The sequence below is a fragment of the Theropithecus gelada genome, unplaced genomic scaffold, assembly GCF_003255815.1.
Source record: "Theropithecus gelada isolate Dixy unplaced genomic scaffold, Tgel_1.0 HiC_scaffold_15989, whole genome shotgun sequence".
Lineage (NCBI taxonomy): Eukaryota > Metazoa > Chordata > Mammalia > Primates > Cercopithecidae > Theropithecus > Theropithecus gelada.
The window spans coordinates 862,075-880,414 of record NW_020257756.1 but is presented as its reverse complement, the minus strand read 5'-3'; the positions used below and the strand labels follow the sequence as shown (position 1 = coordinate 880,414).

The window sequence follows — 18,340 nt, the reverse complement described above, 5'->3', positions numbered from 1 at the left end:
GGCACCGTGGCTCACGCCTGTAATCCCAGCACTTTGGGAGGCCAAGGCAGGCAGATCACGAGGTCAGAAGATAGAGACCATCCTTGCCAACATGGGAAACCTCATCTCTACTAAAATTACAAAAATTAGCTGGGTGTAGGGGTACATGCCTGTAATCCCAGTTACTCAGGAGGCTGAGGCAGGAGAACAGCTTGAACCAGGGAGGCAGAGGTTGCAATGAGCCAAGATCTTGCTGCTGCACTCCAGCCTGGTGACAGAGTGAGACTCTATCTCAAAGAAAAAAAAAAAAAAAAAAAAAGCTTTTCCACATTTCCACATCTTCAAATGCGATTTACCAAAAATTCTAAGTGAAGAAGTCGGACTAAAATAAACCAATGGATCCTAATGTCAGAATTTAGATGGATGATTATACATATAACAATGCGATATTCCAAACTCTTCCTCTCTTATTTCTTGAAAAGATTTGCTTTTGAAAATCTTTTAATCAGTGAATTAAATGTATACTCTAGCATTTGAACATGTAAATGAAATGTATCATTTTGTTCTTCAAAGAAAAACCATGTGTTCAGAATTCATGCTGAATATTGATATCTACTAAGTGACTCTTGCAAATGTGTGGGGCTGCTGAAATTAGAATATGGCATAACGCTATTAAAATTGACAGTAATACATGATTCTGCTACATTAATCTTATCTTCCTATTTTCAGATGAGCCTTCATGGCACTCCATTTCCAAGCCATCTCCACTGACTATGATTTAACAGCAGACAACAAATAACTCCCTTTTGTTTTTCAAATTTTTATACGGGTTGTTTCTGAGCTAGATCAACCACAATCTCTAACTATCTGCTCCATGTGTGTAAAATCATTCTAGAAATAATTTGAGATAATTTTAAGTACTAAGAATTCTAAAATACTTCCCAAAAGACAAAGGTAATTCAAAGTAACCATTTATAATTTTTAACTTCTCTATTTACTCCATCAATTCAAGTATTGATATAATACTATTTTCAACACCATTTTCAAATAACTTGATGAAACATTAGTATGAACTTTTCCTTTTATGTTATTAACTCTGTAATTTATGATGGATATTTGTTAAAAAGTCATAATTCAGATATCCAGGACATAAGCTAAGTTTACACTTTAACTCATTCTTTATTCTAATGCTACTCTTGTAAATTTTTTTAATACTCTACAATTACTCCTCCTGGGTCTGTAATTTCTGAAAGAGCTTTTGACTGAAAACAACAGAATTATCATATGAAATGTCCATCTAACCTTTTATATTTTCTTAAAAGATTTTGTAAAATAAGAAACATTAAAGATATTTTCCAAAGTAAATCTAATGTTGAAAAACTTAGAGATGTAATTAAAAGATGGTCACTAAATGAATACTAAATGTTAGAAACAAAAATTCTATGTGATATATTAATAGTACTTAATATGTTTATTATGGAATCAATTTTATTCACATGGTTTTTATCAGCTGTTACTAACCCGTTCACTATTTTTAGATGTTGACAAAAGTAGGAAAAAATCAAGCTTTAAAATTATTTATAGATTGAACACTTATTTTCAAGCAGGTATTTTATTTTATGCTACATCCCAGAATTTAATAATTCACCATTTTTCAAATGAATGTTTTGTCGATCTTATTTAACACCAAGAAAAATCTAGTATCTGGATACAGCTGAATATGTACAAAAGAAGTTGCAGACAGACAGGTCAGAGGGGGGAGGGAGGTCCCCCCCCCGCCCGCCCCACCACCCCACTGTCTTCAGTTTTCTGTCTCTCTTTCAAGGGAGAAAACATTAGTCCTGAGGTCCAGTATTCTGAAATGCTCTCCACATGAAACAGTATATTTGTTTCCTGTCCTGGTGATGGGTCCAACTCACTCCAACATATGATCTTTACAAAGTACTGAACACATGCTAGGGCCAGCCAAAAACATGAACCATCCTCCTTTTGCAGTTTTCCCTTGCATTTATACTCTGTGAATGCAGCCCAGTCAGACGTGTCAATGTCTTTAAAATTAGGGCTGCTTCTGAATAGTGCAATTCTGAATCAGATTCTAATTGCAGATAATTAGAATTATTGCTTCCTTTTCATAAGCAAAGCATCGTGTGGCTAAGCAGTTCTCTACTAGAGCCAAAGATTCAAATTGACTTCACTAAGCATTTACAATTAAGTGTTTGCTAGACCAAAGGAAAACCATAAAAGGAACTACATGCTGATTAGTGATCTAATATTTTAGATAGAAAAAGTTGTATATCTTGCTCTCTATAAATCTATTTATTTTTGCTTATCTTCTTTACCTGGTGAGTAAATATAAATGAGTATCAACTTATAAAATAAAAATGATGTCCTCACAGAGTTTATATCCTATGGTCCATTATTTTAATCATTCTCTTCAATAGGCCCTCATCTTCCTTGCTCTTCTTCTATCCAACACAAGAAAATTACATACTAAATTTACTCTTGAACATAGATGAAAAATTCTAAAGATAACATTATCAAACCAAGACTGGCAAAAATATAAGGTAGACGTGACATTTGAGAATCAATTAATCAAATTCATCACATTAACTTAATAAAAGGAAATATATATATTTATATATCTATATAATCATCTTGGTACATGCAGGGAAAACACTTGATAAAATTCAACATCCATTCATAATAAAAATTCTTAGTGAACTAGAAATTTAGGAGAACTTCCCTAAGCAGATAAAGAGTACCTAAGAAAAATCTACAATAAACATTGTATGTATTAGAAAAGGTTGAAAACTTTCATTCTAAAACTTGCAATGAGGCAAGGATTTTCATTACTGCTATTTCTAAGGACAGTTCTAGAAAATCTAGCCAATGTAACAAAACAAGAAAAATAAAATATTGAAAGATTGGAAAGGAAGAAATAAACTGTCTACATGATTATCAAGGTACAGAATCCAAAAGAATCAACAAATAAACCCCTAGAGTACATAAATGTAGCAAGGTTGCTGAATATAAGGCCAATATTTTTAAATGCCTGCATTTTTATATAGAATAAACGTAGCAATTAGAAAATAAAATTTTTAAAATGATATCATTTACAATACTGTCAAAAAGAATAATCTGACAACTCTCTTACTCTCAGCCCTCACCTACAACTTACCTGTCAGCTTGACCATTAAAATATATACAATATCTGGACACCTCTCGCTGTCTTCATAGTTACCACCCTAATTCAGCACCTCACCACTTCTCAACACAATTATTGCAGTATACTGCAGTACCTCCTATTGGTTTCCTTGCTTTTGCTTGTTCCCCTAGTTTTTTTTCCCACATCATCTGAGTGATCTCTTTACAATGTGGACTGATTATATAATTACTATGCTCCATGTCTGACAGTGGCTTCCATTGCTAAAATTATAGCCAAATTCAGAACTGTGACTTAAAATGTCCTAACTGTAGAGATGGATTCACCATGAACCTAAAAAGCCTTAAACTTTTGGTCTCTAGAAATTATGTATTCATAATTTTCTATTAAAGAGCACTCCAACTGTCTAATTTTTAGGATCCCACAACCTGGAGCCACCCATAACTACATGATCAGGCCTCCTACTACCATTCTTTCTACTGATTTCCTACAACCCTCTTTCCTCCCTCACAGCACTTGCACAGGATAGTCCTGCAACAGTGAGGAAGGTATTCAGTAAATATTTTATGAATCAATGAACAAATTTTTTTAAAAAACCATGCTAGGGCAAGGGTGACACCTCATCTTGCAGAGTTCTTATGTGGGACAAGAAAAGGAGTCTCCTCTTAGCAATCAACTTTTTTCTTCACTTATTCAATGTCCAACTCCACTCTCATATTCTAACATGGAGCAGGAAAAACCTGTATGTGTCTTACCACTGCACTCTTCTGGCTTTCCTTCTCATTACTTCTCCTGGCACATCCCTACCCCATGGTAAGAAACTTTTTATTTATTCACTCTATGCTATACTTTTTCTTTTCAGCTGAATGCTATGCACTGATTCCTCCAGGGTTAGCAGTCAGTATACAAAAGAGACAGATAACGAATTCAGAAATTTATCTTATTTGCTGTTGTACAATCAGATTTTGAAGGTCATAACCTTAATATCACCTTGGTCTTTCTACTTGCAGCCTTCCCATCTCCCAAATAAAAAATCTGAAGAGTGGTCATCAAATAATCCCAGTTTGATAAAATATACAGAAAATTATTAAATGCCATGGCAAAAAAAGAAATGATTTAACAAAAAACTGGGCAGTTTTGCACTATTTCTAGTTCTTGTTCTTTTACCACAGCCTGTATTATATTTGCTAATACCTCAGTTAAAACTTTTTTAAATGTAAAAAATAAATTAGGCACCAAAAAAAGGCTTTTTTTGGAGGGTGTAGGTGAAGAGAGAGGTGAAAGAGAGAGAATGGCTTCAGCCTTAACTGTGTTGAATCTACACTATCACTGGTACATCTAAGAAAACATGCATGTCAGGCAGTTTATAGACCTGAGTTTTGGTCTAAAAACAAGCACTTAAGTTAAAAGTTTTAACATCATGTATCATTTAAATTCGTAGTTAAAATTAAGAAAGCAGAAAAAATACATGATCTATATTAAAACATAGTCTAAAATGGTGGTCCAAGAAGAGCACTTTAAAAAATGCTTAACTTAGAAGATGGGAAACCAATGACAACTAGGAAGGGAAGTGGGAGGAAAGAAAGAAAGAAAAGAAGCAAAGCTGAAAGCAAAGTGTGCCAGTTAAGCCAAAGACGTAAGAAAATGCAGTTAGGATAAGCTGATGGATAGTGTGACAGGTTCCCCAAAACTGTAACAGTAAGACCAAGACAGATTATAATGCTTTTGGGAGGTAGAAGGTTACAAGTGATCTTTGAAAGAGTAGTTCCAGTAAAAGGTTAGAAACGAGAATAATATCTCTATAGTTATCTCTACATAGATTTAGAAGCTTAAGCTGACTCTTTAAAACATCATTAACATGTTATAGTACACAATAATGGGCATGGTCATGGCCATATTTAAAATCTTCTGTCCCTACATTAACTAATGGCACCTTCTTCTCTGCTCACAAATTTATAAAATGTTATAAATAGTAGGGATTTCAGAAATCAAGTAAGATTGCAAAATGATGGCTAATGAAATTCAGCTCTCATGTTTCTTTTTGTTTTTTTCCACTTTAAAAATATCTAGATTTTCATCTTCTCTGTAAAGTACAAATGATCTGGTAATACTGGTCTCACATTCCCAAAGTATCTTTTGCAAGAAGCAGGTATATTCCAGTGCCCAATGGACAGTTCAGTTCCTTCATAACACCTCACCTTACTCCTTTCTGGTGTAGGGATCTGCCTGATCCCTTTAGCTATAAGGTTAAAAAGTTAATAAGGTAAAAACCCGCAAGTTTCCCATTTAGTTGAATAGGAAACCAATTAAATTCATTAACTATTCATTATCTACTTTGAGTAAGACCCAGAGATCTTTAGGTCTCAAAGCCAGTTAGTAGCATAGCCAGAACTCGCTTACTACGCAAACTCTGGCCTCTGCTGAAACTAAAAACATTGGACTTCCTCCAGACCAACGTTGATTAAATTATTATATTTAAAGTAAGGGGAAATAATCTGTACATAATTTTATTGAAAAGGCAGTTCTCGTGCATTCACAAAAATATTTTCCAAATAGCTTACTCACAAAAAAAATGTATAAACGTCTCTTCAAAGTTGATAAAAATGTTTTCAGGAAATTATCTTCAATTTACTTCTTTATGTGTGCTTTCCTTGTTTGACACTTAAATCCTTTGTTGATAAAGTGGCTTTTTTCTTTAATTCAGTCTCCCCACCTTCAGTCTCTTATCATTCAAAGCCAAAATTACATATTTTTTAAAAGCTGCCATAGCAACTAATACAACTATTTTTTGAAGCAAATTATACAATATCTGTTTTAAAATATTTTTATAATATCTCTGCTTTAATTTTTTTCTTGTTTCCCCAATGCCTATGGGATAAGCAATAAAATCCTTAAAGTTCTTTCATAACTAGTCTCTGTGCACCTTGCCAGCCTCCCCAGACTACACACACACCTGCACCTTACTCTCCTGATATAGTAAATGGGTTACTCTTTTCTACACACAGCAGGACTTAGAAGATACAAATGCCACATTCTCTCTTGGCTAGAGTCCTGTTCTAACCAATCTTTATAAATTTTGTAACATTAGGCACTCAAAGACTATAAGAATAAATAAATTTAGAAAACTTTCATGAAAAGCACAGAAATTTAAAGCTGACTGACATCATCTTAAAACCCAGCTGTGTTAGTTTGCTCTCACGCTGCTATGAAGAAATACCTGAGGCTGGGTAATTTATAAAAGAAAGAGGTTTAATTGACTCAGTGCATCATGGCTCAGGAAACTTACAATCATGGCAGAAGGTGAAGTGGGGAAGCAAGGCACCTTAATCACGAGGCAGCAGGAAGGAGAAGTGCAAACAGGAAATGCCAGACACTTACAAAACCATCAGTTCTCATGAGACCCACTCATTATCATGAGAACAGCATAAGAGAAACCACTTCCATGATCCAATTACCCCCACCTGGTCCGGCCCTTGATACACAGGTATTATGGGGATTATAGTCCAAGGTGAGCTTTGGGTGGGGACACACAGCCAAAACATGTCACCATCTAAAGACATTTCGTTTCACTTCCATCCAGTCATCTGTTTTATTGCTCTACAAATCCTTTGCATCCTAACCCATGACACTGAGATGAGAGGGACAGAGTGCGTGATAGAGGAAGTGAAGCAAAACTAATGAGGTCTCCTGAGGAACACAGACCGGTTGTGATTTGACCTTGGAAACAATTTAGTTCAAGGCTGAAACCACCATGAATTGTAATATTTTAGGGTCATAATGAATTAAAACTATCAACAGAAATACTGTATCAGAAAACGATATCACTTTTCCTTTTCCATTTAATCACTTTGTCTCATGTGCTAAATCTGTAGGCCCACCTATTTAAAGGATTATCTGGGGAACCTCCTGAAGGTTCATCCATTAGAATATATAAGACCTTCGGTCCCCAGAGTGTGCGAGGGGGAGACTGCCTCCAGGAAATACACCCCCACCAGGAAACCTGGGAATCCAGGTCACAGGGCAAGGCCTTAACCATACCCAGAGCTGGAACTGATTTAAGGAAAGGAATATAAAAGTAGGAGAGGCAGTGGAAAGAGTCTTGCATGCATTCCCAGTCTCCATGCAGAACGGTGGAAGCCATTCCTTATTTTGTCTCCCAAGGGACCTCATGGAAGTCTGCCAATTAACTCAGGCAGTGGTCATAGGTTAAAAAAAGCTCTCAAATGAATTTTGTGATATAACATCAAGTGGAGAAGAACTTCCTTGGTCAGAACCAGGTGGAGATAGGGGGCAAATGGAAAGAGTGCAGGAGTTGGGTACCCCAGCTGTGCAGGCAACTTGGGAGGGATGTGGCTTGAAAGCTGCTGTTGAGTTCTGAGCTTAGAGGCCCTAGAATTTAGCTTGCTGCTGCTAGCAGAAAAAATGTGGCTTTGAGATCTACTTTGCCAAGTGCACAGGAGCTGGGTGGGGCTTACTGCTGCCTACTACTCCCTACTCCCTGGGTGAACACTTCTGTGCAGCAGAGGCAGCTATGCTCTCCTCTGGAACAAGAGACCATCTCCCCAGTGACCAGAGACCTACCCCTTGACCCCTAGAGGGGTTGTTCCTTGCCCCACATTCAGAGAGTCAGAGCAAGGACTTGCCTGACCCAGCCCCCAGCTGGCTTTGCCCACGCCCCAGCACCCCCTCCTCCCACCACCACCCTGGTAGCTTAACACAAAGGACAGACACTTTGGGGAGCTTTATGGCCCCATACATCCCCTGAGAAACCAGAGTACCTCCCCTGGGTAACTTCAGGCAAGCACAAATCCCACCACTGCTACTGTAGCTGGTGCTATCCTGCAAGCGCCACCTCCTGGCTAGATGCCAACTGACACAGTCCATTACAGCATCTCCAAGTACATGTGTCCAGAAAGGAGTTAACTGGCACATGACTGCAGAAATCACCATAGTCTGCAGTACCTTGGCTAATCAGGAGGTCCTGAGCCTATCCAAACAGTCCAGTAATTAATGAGATCAGTTCATTACTACCACAACTGGCTTTTGAGCAAGTCAACACATTAAAGCTATCGACAACCAAAGAATCTCACAGTCTATGTCACTCCCTCGCCATTCCCATCAGAGCTGGCGCTGGTACCCACTGCTGGGAGACTTGAGGACAGGTCACATCATTGGATTTACTGCAGATGTTCCCCAGCACTAGCCTAGAGTGTTGCAGCCCCATTGGCAGCCAGACTCAAAGGTGCAACGGCATTCCCAGTAATCTGGTTCTCAGGGATTCCTACTCCTAGGAGAAGAGGGAATGCACCACATCAAGGGAACAGCCCATGGGACAAAAGAACCCAGAGAGCAGGTCTTGAGTTCCAGACCTTTCTGCTGGTGGCAAGTTTATATCAGCAGAGGCACAGTTGCAGTATTGGGCTCAGCAGGGAAAGTCTGCAGCTCTATCCTAACCCTCAGGTAGCCCTAGTGCTTGTGAAAGGTCTTGAAGACAGAGATTTCTTTTCCCCCTTATCCACCACTGCAGTCACAATTGAGGCTTTTCCCATAGAAGTTTGGCATGAGTACACCTATAACCAGCCTTTCTGGAACTCTTCAGGGTGGCTGCATCCCCAGAGGAAGAATACTCCCCAGGTGCAGGTTTGCAAGGGAGGTAGAGTCCAGATTCCTCTCTACCTGGAACATCAATATCCCTGCAGATTAAAGAGCTGCCTGCCTAATCTGAACAGCTGGAACACTGGGTCAGGATTGTGTCTGGGAAGTGGATAGCTTTCCTCCTGACCTGGCAGGGGAGCTGAAGTGGCTCTGGCCTTTCTGTCTGATAAAACTTCAATGCATTTCACTGAGAGCTTCCCCAGCCACATCTGTCAAGGATGGGTCCTCTGCCCACCATTGGATATTGCATTTACTCCCCTACTTTAGCCACAGCTGGTTTTTACCTATGGGCCCTTCCCTTACTGGCCTGAATAGTCAACCTAGTAAATAAAATTCTGGGAAAAAAATAAAGTAAACACCATGGTGGAATAAGATAAGCTTCAAGAGACCTCTGCCATTCCAACCCTATAGGACACAGTGAACTTGTTCAAACACTGAGCACACTGCTACAACCAGCATCTGAGAAAGCTATCACTCTCTATAGTCAAGGAACTCATACAGAGGCTTCACCCCTGAAAGCAACAAGAGCCTAATTACACTACAGTAAACTATAAACATTAAAGTCACACCCTTAAGATGGAAAAAAATAAATTTTAAAAAAACACAATCAAATAAAAAATAAATTCAAGAATAATTAGAAGAAATATTCTACCCAAATGAAAAGGAACCAGAAAAATAATTCTGGTAATATGACAAAACAAGGCTCTATAAAACACACAAAAGAACACACTAGCCATCCAGCAATGGATCTGGATCAAGATAAAATCTTTGAAATGCCAGATAAAGAATTCAAAATGTTAACTATTTAGTTACTCAAGAAGACACCAGAGAAAAGTGAAAAAGAACATAAAGAAATTTAAAAAATAATTCAGGATATGAGTGGAAAAAATTCTACAGAGATAGATATCAAAGAAAAACCAACCAAAAGCATCTGGCAACCTATAAAGGAAATCCTATCAGATTTCTAGAAATGAAAGACATGCTCAGGGAATTACAAAATGCAGTGGAAACTTTCAACAACAGACTAGAACAATTACAAGGAAGTATTTCAGAACTCAAAGACAAGGCTTTCAAATTAATGTAATCTGACAAAAATGAAGCAAAAAATAATTAAAAGAAATGAACAAAGCTTCTAAGATTATGTTAAACAATCCAAGTCTGGGATTATGTAAAACAGCCAAACCTAAGAATAATTGGTGTTTATGAGTGAGAAGAGAAAGCAAAAACTTTTGAAATTTTATTTGAGAAAATAATTGAGGAAAACTTCCCAGGCCTTACTAGAGATTTAGATGTCTAAATACAAGAAACTCAAAGCACTCCTGACTTATTGCAAGAAGGTCATCATCAGGGCATATAGTCATCAGGCTATCTAGAGTAAACATGAAAGAAAGAATTCTAAGAGCTATGAGACAAAAGCATCTGGGAACCTATAAAGGAAATCCTATCAGACTAACAGTAGACTTCTCAGCAGAAACCTTGCAAGCAAGAACGGATTTGAGGTTTTAGCTTTAGCCTCTTTAAACAGGACAATTGTCAGTTAACAATTTTGTATCCAGCAAAATTAAGTTTCATAAATGAAGAGGAAATAAAATCATTTTCAGACAAACAAATGCTGAAGGAATTTGTTACTACCAGACCATCCTTACAATAAATGCTGAAAGGAGTTCTAAATCTTGAAACAAAAGCTTTATATGCACCAAAATAAAATCTCTTGAAAGCATAATACTCACAGGGCCTATGAAACAATTACACAACGAAAAAAGTATCTAGGTAACAATTAACATGATGAATGGAACAGTATCTCATATCTCTATAATATGGCTGAACGTAAATGGCCTAAATTCTCCACTTAAAAGAAACAGATGGGCAGAATGGATTTTTACAAATCACAAACCAAACATCTACTGTCTTCAAGACAGTCACCTAACACCTAAGGATTCATATAAACTCAAGGTAAAGAGGTGGAAAAATACATTGAATGCAAATGGAAACCAAAAGTGAGCAGTAGTCTTAGATAAAACAGATTTTAAAGCAGCAACAGTGAAAAAAGAAAAAAAGTCAAAGAAGGTCATTATATAATGATACAAGGATCAATCTAACAGGAAGAAATTACAATCGTAAATTATATGCACCTAACACTGGAGCTCCCAGACTCACAAAACAATTACTACTAGACCTGAGAAATGAGATAGACAGCAACATAATAATAATGGGGGAATTCAATACTCCACTGACAGCACTAGACAGATCATCAAGACAGTAAGTCAACATAGAAACACTAGGCTTAAAGTACACTCTAGAACAAAGGAATCTAAGATATATGTACAGAATATTCTACTCCAAAACTGCAGGATACACATTCTTCTCATCAGCACATGGAACATTTTCTAAGATAGACCATATGGTAGGCCACAAAACAAATCTCAATAAATTTTTAAAAACAGGAATCATATCGGCCGGGCATGGTGGCTCACGCCTGTAATCCCAGCACTTTGGAAGGCCAAGGCAGGTGGATCACGAGGTCAGGAGATCGAGACCATCCTGGCTAACACAGTGAAACCCCGTCTCCAGTAAAAATACAAAAAGAAATTAGTCGGGCATGGTGGTGGGTGCCTGTAGTCCCAGCTACTTGGGAGGCTGAGGCCGGAGAATGGCATGAACCTGGGAGTCAGAGCTTGCAGTGATCCAAGATCGAGCTACTGCACTCCAGCCTGAGTGACAGAGTAAGACTCCGTCTCAAAAAAAAAAAAAAAAAAAAGAATCATATCAAATATCATCTCAGACCACAGTGAAGTAAAACAAGAAATCAACTCCAAAAGGAACCCCCAAAACTACACAAATACATGGAAATTAAACAGTCTGTTCCTGAATGATTTTTAGGTTAACAATGAAATCAAGATGGAAATTCATAAACTATTTAAAATGAATGATAATAGTGACACAAGTTATCAAAATTTTTGGGACAGGGCAAAAGTAGTTTTAAGAGGAATGTTTATTGCACTAAATTTGTACATCAAAAAGTCTGAGAGATCACAAGTTAACAATCTAATATACACCACAAGGAACTACAGAAATAAGAACAAACTAAATCCAAAGCTAGCAGAAGAAAATAAATAACAAAGATCAGAGCAGAACGAAATGAAATTGAAACCACAAAAACAATACCAAAGAAATCAATGAAACAAAAAGCTGGTTCTTTGAAAAGATAAACAAACTTGGCATTAGTGAGATTATCCAAGAAAAGAAGAGAGAAGATTCAAATAAGCTCAATTAGAAATGAAACTAGGGACATTACAACTGATGCTACAGAAATACAAATATCATTCAAGATTACTATGAATAACTGTATGCATACAAACTAGAAAGCCCAGAGAAAACAGACAAATTCCTGGAACCATACAACCATCCGAGAGTAAATCAGGAAGAAATAGAAACCCTACACAGACCAATAACATGCAGAAAGACTGAATCAGTAATTTTAAAAATTGCAAACAACAACAACAAGCCCAGGGCCAGATAGATTCACAGTTGAATTTTACCAAATATTCACAGAAGAACTGGTACCAATCCTACTAAAACTATTTCAAAAGACTGAGAAACAGAGAATCCTCCCTAATTATCCTATGAAGTCAGTATCACTCTGATACCAAAACCAGGAAACGACATAGCAAAAAAAGAAAATACAGACCAATATCCCTGGTAAAAATAGAAGCAAAAATCCTCAACAAACTCCTAGCTAACCAAATCCAAAAAGATATCAAAAAGATAATACACCATAATCAAGTGGGTTTCATCACAACGATCCAGGGATGGTTTAATGTACACAAGTCAATAAAGGTAATGTATCACATAAACAGAATTAGAAACAAAAACCATGTGATCTCAATAGATGTAGAAAAAGGATTTGGAAAAAATCCAGCATCTCTTTATGATAAAATCCCTCAACAAACTAGGCATAGAAGGAACATACCTCAAAATAATAAAAGCCACATTTAACAAACTTACAGCAAACTTAACACTGAATGGGGAAAAGTTGAAAGCATTCCCCCTGAGAACAGGAACAAGGCAAGGATGCCCACTTTTACCACTTCTGCTCAACATAATACTGGAAATCCTAGGCAGATCAGGCAAGAGAAAGAAATAAAGGCATCCAAATTGGAAAAGAGGAAGTGAAACTATCTCTCTTTACCAATGATATGATCATATACCTAGAAAAGACTAAACAGTACTCCAAAAGACTCCTAGATTTAATAAACAAATTCAAGACTTGGAACCAACCCAAATGTCCATCAATGATAGACTGGATTAAGAAAATGTGGCACATATACACCATGGAATACTATGCAGCCATAAAAAAGGATGAGTTCATGTCCTTTGTAGGGACATGGATGCAGCTGGAAACTATCATTCTCAGCAAACTATCGCAAGAACAGAAAAACAAACACCGCATGTTCTCACTAATAGGTGGGAATTGAACAATGAGAACACTTGGACACAGGAAGGGGAACATCACAAACCGGGGCCTGTTTGTGGGGTCGGGGGAGCGGGGAGGGATGGCATTAGGAGATATACCTAATGTAAATGACGAGTTAATGGGTGCAGCACACCAACATGGCACATGTATACATATGTAACAAACTTGCACATTGTGCACGTGTACCCTAGAACACAAAGTATTTTAAAAAAAAGTGAAAAAAAGAAATCTAAATTTTAAAAAATAATAAATAAAAATAAAAAATAAACAAATTACTGAATTTGAAAGTCTCAGATTATAAAATCAACATACACAAACCAGTAGTACTGCTATACATCAAAAACAGTCAAGCTGAGAGCCAAATCAAGAACTAAATCTCTTATACAATAGCTGCAAAAAATAAAATAAAATACCTAGAAATACACTTAACCAAGGAGGTGAAAGATCTCAACAGGAACTACAAAACACTGCTGAAAGAAAGCATAGATGAATAAAAAACAAACAGAAATACATCCCATGCTCATTGACTGGAAAATATCCTGAAAATGACCATATTGCCAAAAACGATCTACAGATACAATGCAATTCCTATCAAAATACCAAAATCATTTTTCAAAGAATTAGGAGAAAATCCTAAAATTCATATGGAACTAAAAAGGAGTTCAATAGCCAAGTCAATCCTAAGCAAAACAAACAAACAAAAACAAATCTGGAGGCAATATATATCCAACTTCAAATTATACTACAAGGATATAGTAACCAAAACAGTATGGTACTGGTATAAAAGTAGGCACATAGACCAATGGAACAGAATAGAGAATCTACAAATAAAGCCAAATCCTTACAACTAACTGATCTTTGACAAAGCATACTACATAAATTGGAAAACGGGTACCCTGTTTAATGAATGGTGGGAGAGTTGGATAGCCACCTGTAGAAGAATGAAACTGGATCCCTATCTCTCACCTCGTACAAAAATCAACTCAAGTTGGATTAAAGTCTTAAATCTAAGACCTGAAACCATAAAAATCCTAGAAGAAACTATAGGGAAAACTCTTCTGGATATTAGCCTAGGCAAAGAATTTATGACTAAGACCCGAAAAGCAAACACGACAAAAACAAAAATAAATGGAACTTGAATAATTCAAAAGCTTCTGCACAGCAAAAGAAATAATCATCAGAGTAACAGACAACCCAGAGAATGGGAGAAAATATTTGCAAACTATGCATCTGACAAAAGACTGGTATCCAAAATCTACAAGAAACTAAAATAAATCAGCAAGAAAAAAAGCAAATAATTCCATTAAAAAGTGGACAAAGGACATGAATAGACAGTTCTCAAAAGAAGATATATAAATGGTCAAACATACAGAAAAGTGCTCAACATCACTAATCATCAGGGAAATGCAAATTAAAACCACAATGGGATACTACCTTGCTCCTGTAAGAATGGCCATTATTAAAAAGTCAAAAAACAATAGATGTTGGCATGGATGTGGTGAAAGGGGAATGCTGATACACTTCTGGTGGGAATATAAATTAGTACAACCTCTATAGAAACCTGTATGGAGATTCCTTAAAGAACTAAAAGTAGATCCACCAATTGATCCAGCAAATATGACGACTGGACATCTACCCAATGGAAAAGAAATCATTATATGAAAAAGACACATGCACACATATGTTTATTGCAGTCAAATTCACAGTCACAAAGATATGAAATCAACCTATGTGCCCACTAACCAACATGCGGATAAAGAAAATGTGGTATATATACACCATGGAATACCACTCAGCCATAAAAAGGCATGAAATAATGTCCTTTGCAGCAAGTTGGATGGAGCTGGGGGCCATCATTCTAAGTGAAGTAATTCAGGAATGACAAACCAAATACCATATGTTCTCACTTATAAGTGGGAGCTACGCTGTGAGTATGCAAAGGCATACAGACGATATAATGGACTTTGGAGACTCAGAAGTGGGAGGGTAGGAGGTGGGTGTGGAATAAAAATCTACATATCAGGTACAAGGTACACTGCTTGGGTGATGACTGCACTAAAATATCAGAATTCACCACTATATAATTCATCCATGTAACCAAAAACCACTAGTACCCCAAAAGCTATTAAAACTTTCAAAAAGAATATATAAAACCTCCAAGTATTTCTAAACAACAATGTGTGAACTGAGGGAGGAAAAAAAAAATGCTTTAGATAATTTTAATTGCATTTGCAACGCTCCACTTTTACTTAAAAAAATGAGTATTTATTAGCTAATTTTTAGGTCATTAATTAATTGCCTTTATTAGTGATTAAAAATCTATATGCTAATTGTACCTAAAATTGGAGGTAATTTAAGAATTGAAAAGGATACTACCTTTTACATTTTATTAGATAAATATTGTTTTAAAAAAAGTATTTTATGATTAAAAGAAAATGAAATCACATAGCTTTCCATTTGCTTTTTATTTGTAGCTTTCTAATAAGTCTTTAGTATAAAACAGTTTAACAAAAAAAAAGCCTAGCTTTCCTTGAATTATATTCTTGTTTGTGAATGCAAAACCTTCCAAATTATGTGAAACATTTATGTATTCAGAATGTTACTTTGTGGTTTTCTTCCTAAGAAGCTAAACAATTCATTAAACAAGCTGCTCTTGAATCATAGATCAGAACAAGTATAAGCTCCCTCTGCAGAATTCTATTGTGAAGCTGTACCCATTTGTGTTTTCTTTGAAGCCATAAAAATGAAACCCTTATGCTCATATTAAAAGCATAAGAAAGGCATCTATTATGTCAATAGATTTAAAACACGGCCTTAGACCCAGTGAGAACCACTCTAAAGGTTAAGAAGTGGATTCCCAGGGAAAACCATCAAAGGCCTACATATCATTATGTCCCAAAACAGATGGCATCACAGTGTTTGGAACTATAGTTTATGGACACCTACGATCTCAAATAAATCCTTGCTAATCCCACTCTTTTGTCTAAATTTTGTACTTTGATGGTAACTGCAGGTGCCTTTTCTCCATCATATCATTGCATGTCATTCTATGAATAGTGAAGATACGTGAACCTATATGGACACAACTCTTAATAAATACAACTTTTATACAATATGTAAGTATTTTACCATCCACAGATATACTCTGTAGAAATCTATGCTTCTTAGATTCTAATCTACTGTAGATCTTCAGTAGTCTAAATTTTACAGAAAAAAAAAAATGATGAAAATATACCTCTCTCATAGATTGGTGAAACTATAATATTGATTTAAAAATCACTTTGTAAAACAATATGGAATTATCTAGTATCCATACATATATCCTGGAGAAACTCTCAAAAACAGGAGATGGGGGCAAGTATATTCACAGAAACATTGCTTCTAACACCAAAAAACAGCAAACAGCCCAAAAGCTCAACAGGAAATTGATATATGAACTGTGTTACCCTCAAACAATGGAATGTTGTACAACAATAAAAATAAATGAACTGTTCCTACATGCACCAAAATAGATGAACCCTAGAAACAATACTGAGCAAAAAGGATAAGTCACAGAAAACTATATACAATATGTTTCCATTTCATATAAAGTTTAAACCATGCAAAATTGAGCAATGTGTTTTTACTGTTACTTAGGTTCAGGAATTATTTTTTCATCTAAAATCCTGCTGAAAAAAAATTAAATAATACTAATGTGACTAACAGATTGAAGTAAAAATTTTCTATATGATTATTTGCTACAAATTTCATATACTGAAAAACTTTTGGGATTCAAATTTAGTTCACTACAAAAAATGTTATCTACAGACAGAAAAATCTCTAATGCATCTGTACAGGTGAAAATATTGTTTAAAAGATCATGCCCTTCAATATTTAAGAAATATCACATGACCTCATTTATATGTGGAATCTAAAAGAGTTGAACTCTTAGATGTAAAGAGTGGAATGCTGGTTACCAGAGCTGCAGTTGCAGGGGGTAAGGAAAGATGTTGGTCAAAGGGCATAAAACGTCAGTTAGATAAGAGGAATAGGCCGCTGTATTGTGCATGGTGACTATAGTTAATAACGATGTAGTGTATTGCATTCTTGAAAACTGCTAAGAGTAGGTTTTAAGTGTTCTCACCACAAAAAAAAAGAAAAATAAGGATGTGAGTTAATGCATATGTTAATTAGTTTGATTAACCATTCCACAATGTATACATACTTCAAACCAACATGCTGTACATGCTAAACATACACAATTATTATTTCTCAATTTTAAAAATTAATTAAAAATAAATAAAATATTGAAGGGAATATGTAAATTATAACCTATAAAAAGATTTAAATAGTATCACTATTTAGCTGAAAAAAGTTTTATTTCACAGTTTACCTGACACACTGCAATACTTCAGAGTCTGCAGAAAAGAGTTATTTAATTCTTGTCTGTATATAAGATGTGGCTTGTTGTGACCATCTTCATACTCATTCCCATCTGCCTTCATTATAGGTTCTAAGAAATATTCACCGTCATGTCCTTTAAATGTTCCCGTCTGAAAATAAAGGAAACAAAAATGAAATTTTCCTAACAGTCGCCAAGAAGAAAAAACACATAGTACCACAGGTTAAACGAGCAGACAGAAGCAAAACAGCAAGGAGTCTGTTCACTAAGAGCCACCATCTGAGCATAAAAAAGTTTCCCTTCCATGGGTCATTTTGCTCTCTCCACTCCTATGTATAAAATCATGAAGACTGGATACTATTCCAACAGGCCAAGCTAACTGACAGGCATTCCAGGTACAAAGAACAGCACAGACAAAAGCATCAAAATGGAGAAAGTGTTTAGAATAGTCTATAAATAATAAAGCCTGTGCTATTTTGATCTGTGGGAAAATGGGTACTTTAATACATTAGTGTTGAAAATATAAATCAGTACAATCAGGATGCAGAGCAATTTGGCAATGTTTAACACATTAACAATGTATTGGCCCTGGAACCCAGCAATTCCCCTTCTGAGAATTTATCCTACATATACTATACATTTGCATGTGTGAAATCATATACTTACAAGGTTATTAACCATAACATTG

At 36.0% G+C, this 18,340-nt stretch overlaps 1 protein-coding gene across 1 annotated transcript in view; it reads right to left on the bottom strand.

The window, feature by feature from the left end:
* Window positions 1-18,340, bottom strand: part of LOC112617288 (A disintegrin and metalloproteinase with thrombospondin motifs 20-like) — a 204,921-nt gene that overhangs the window by 169,122 nt on the left and 17,459 nt on the right. The window contains exon 3 of the mRNA XM_025374034.1: window positions 17,644-17,803. Coding sequence (XP_025229819.1) covers window positions 17,644-17,803 — 160 coding nt within the window. The remainder of the gene's footprint in view (window positions 1-17,643; window positions 17,804-18,340) is intronic.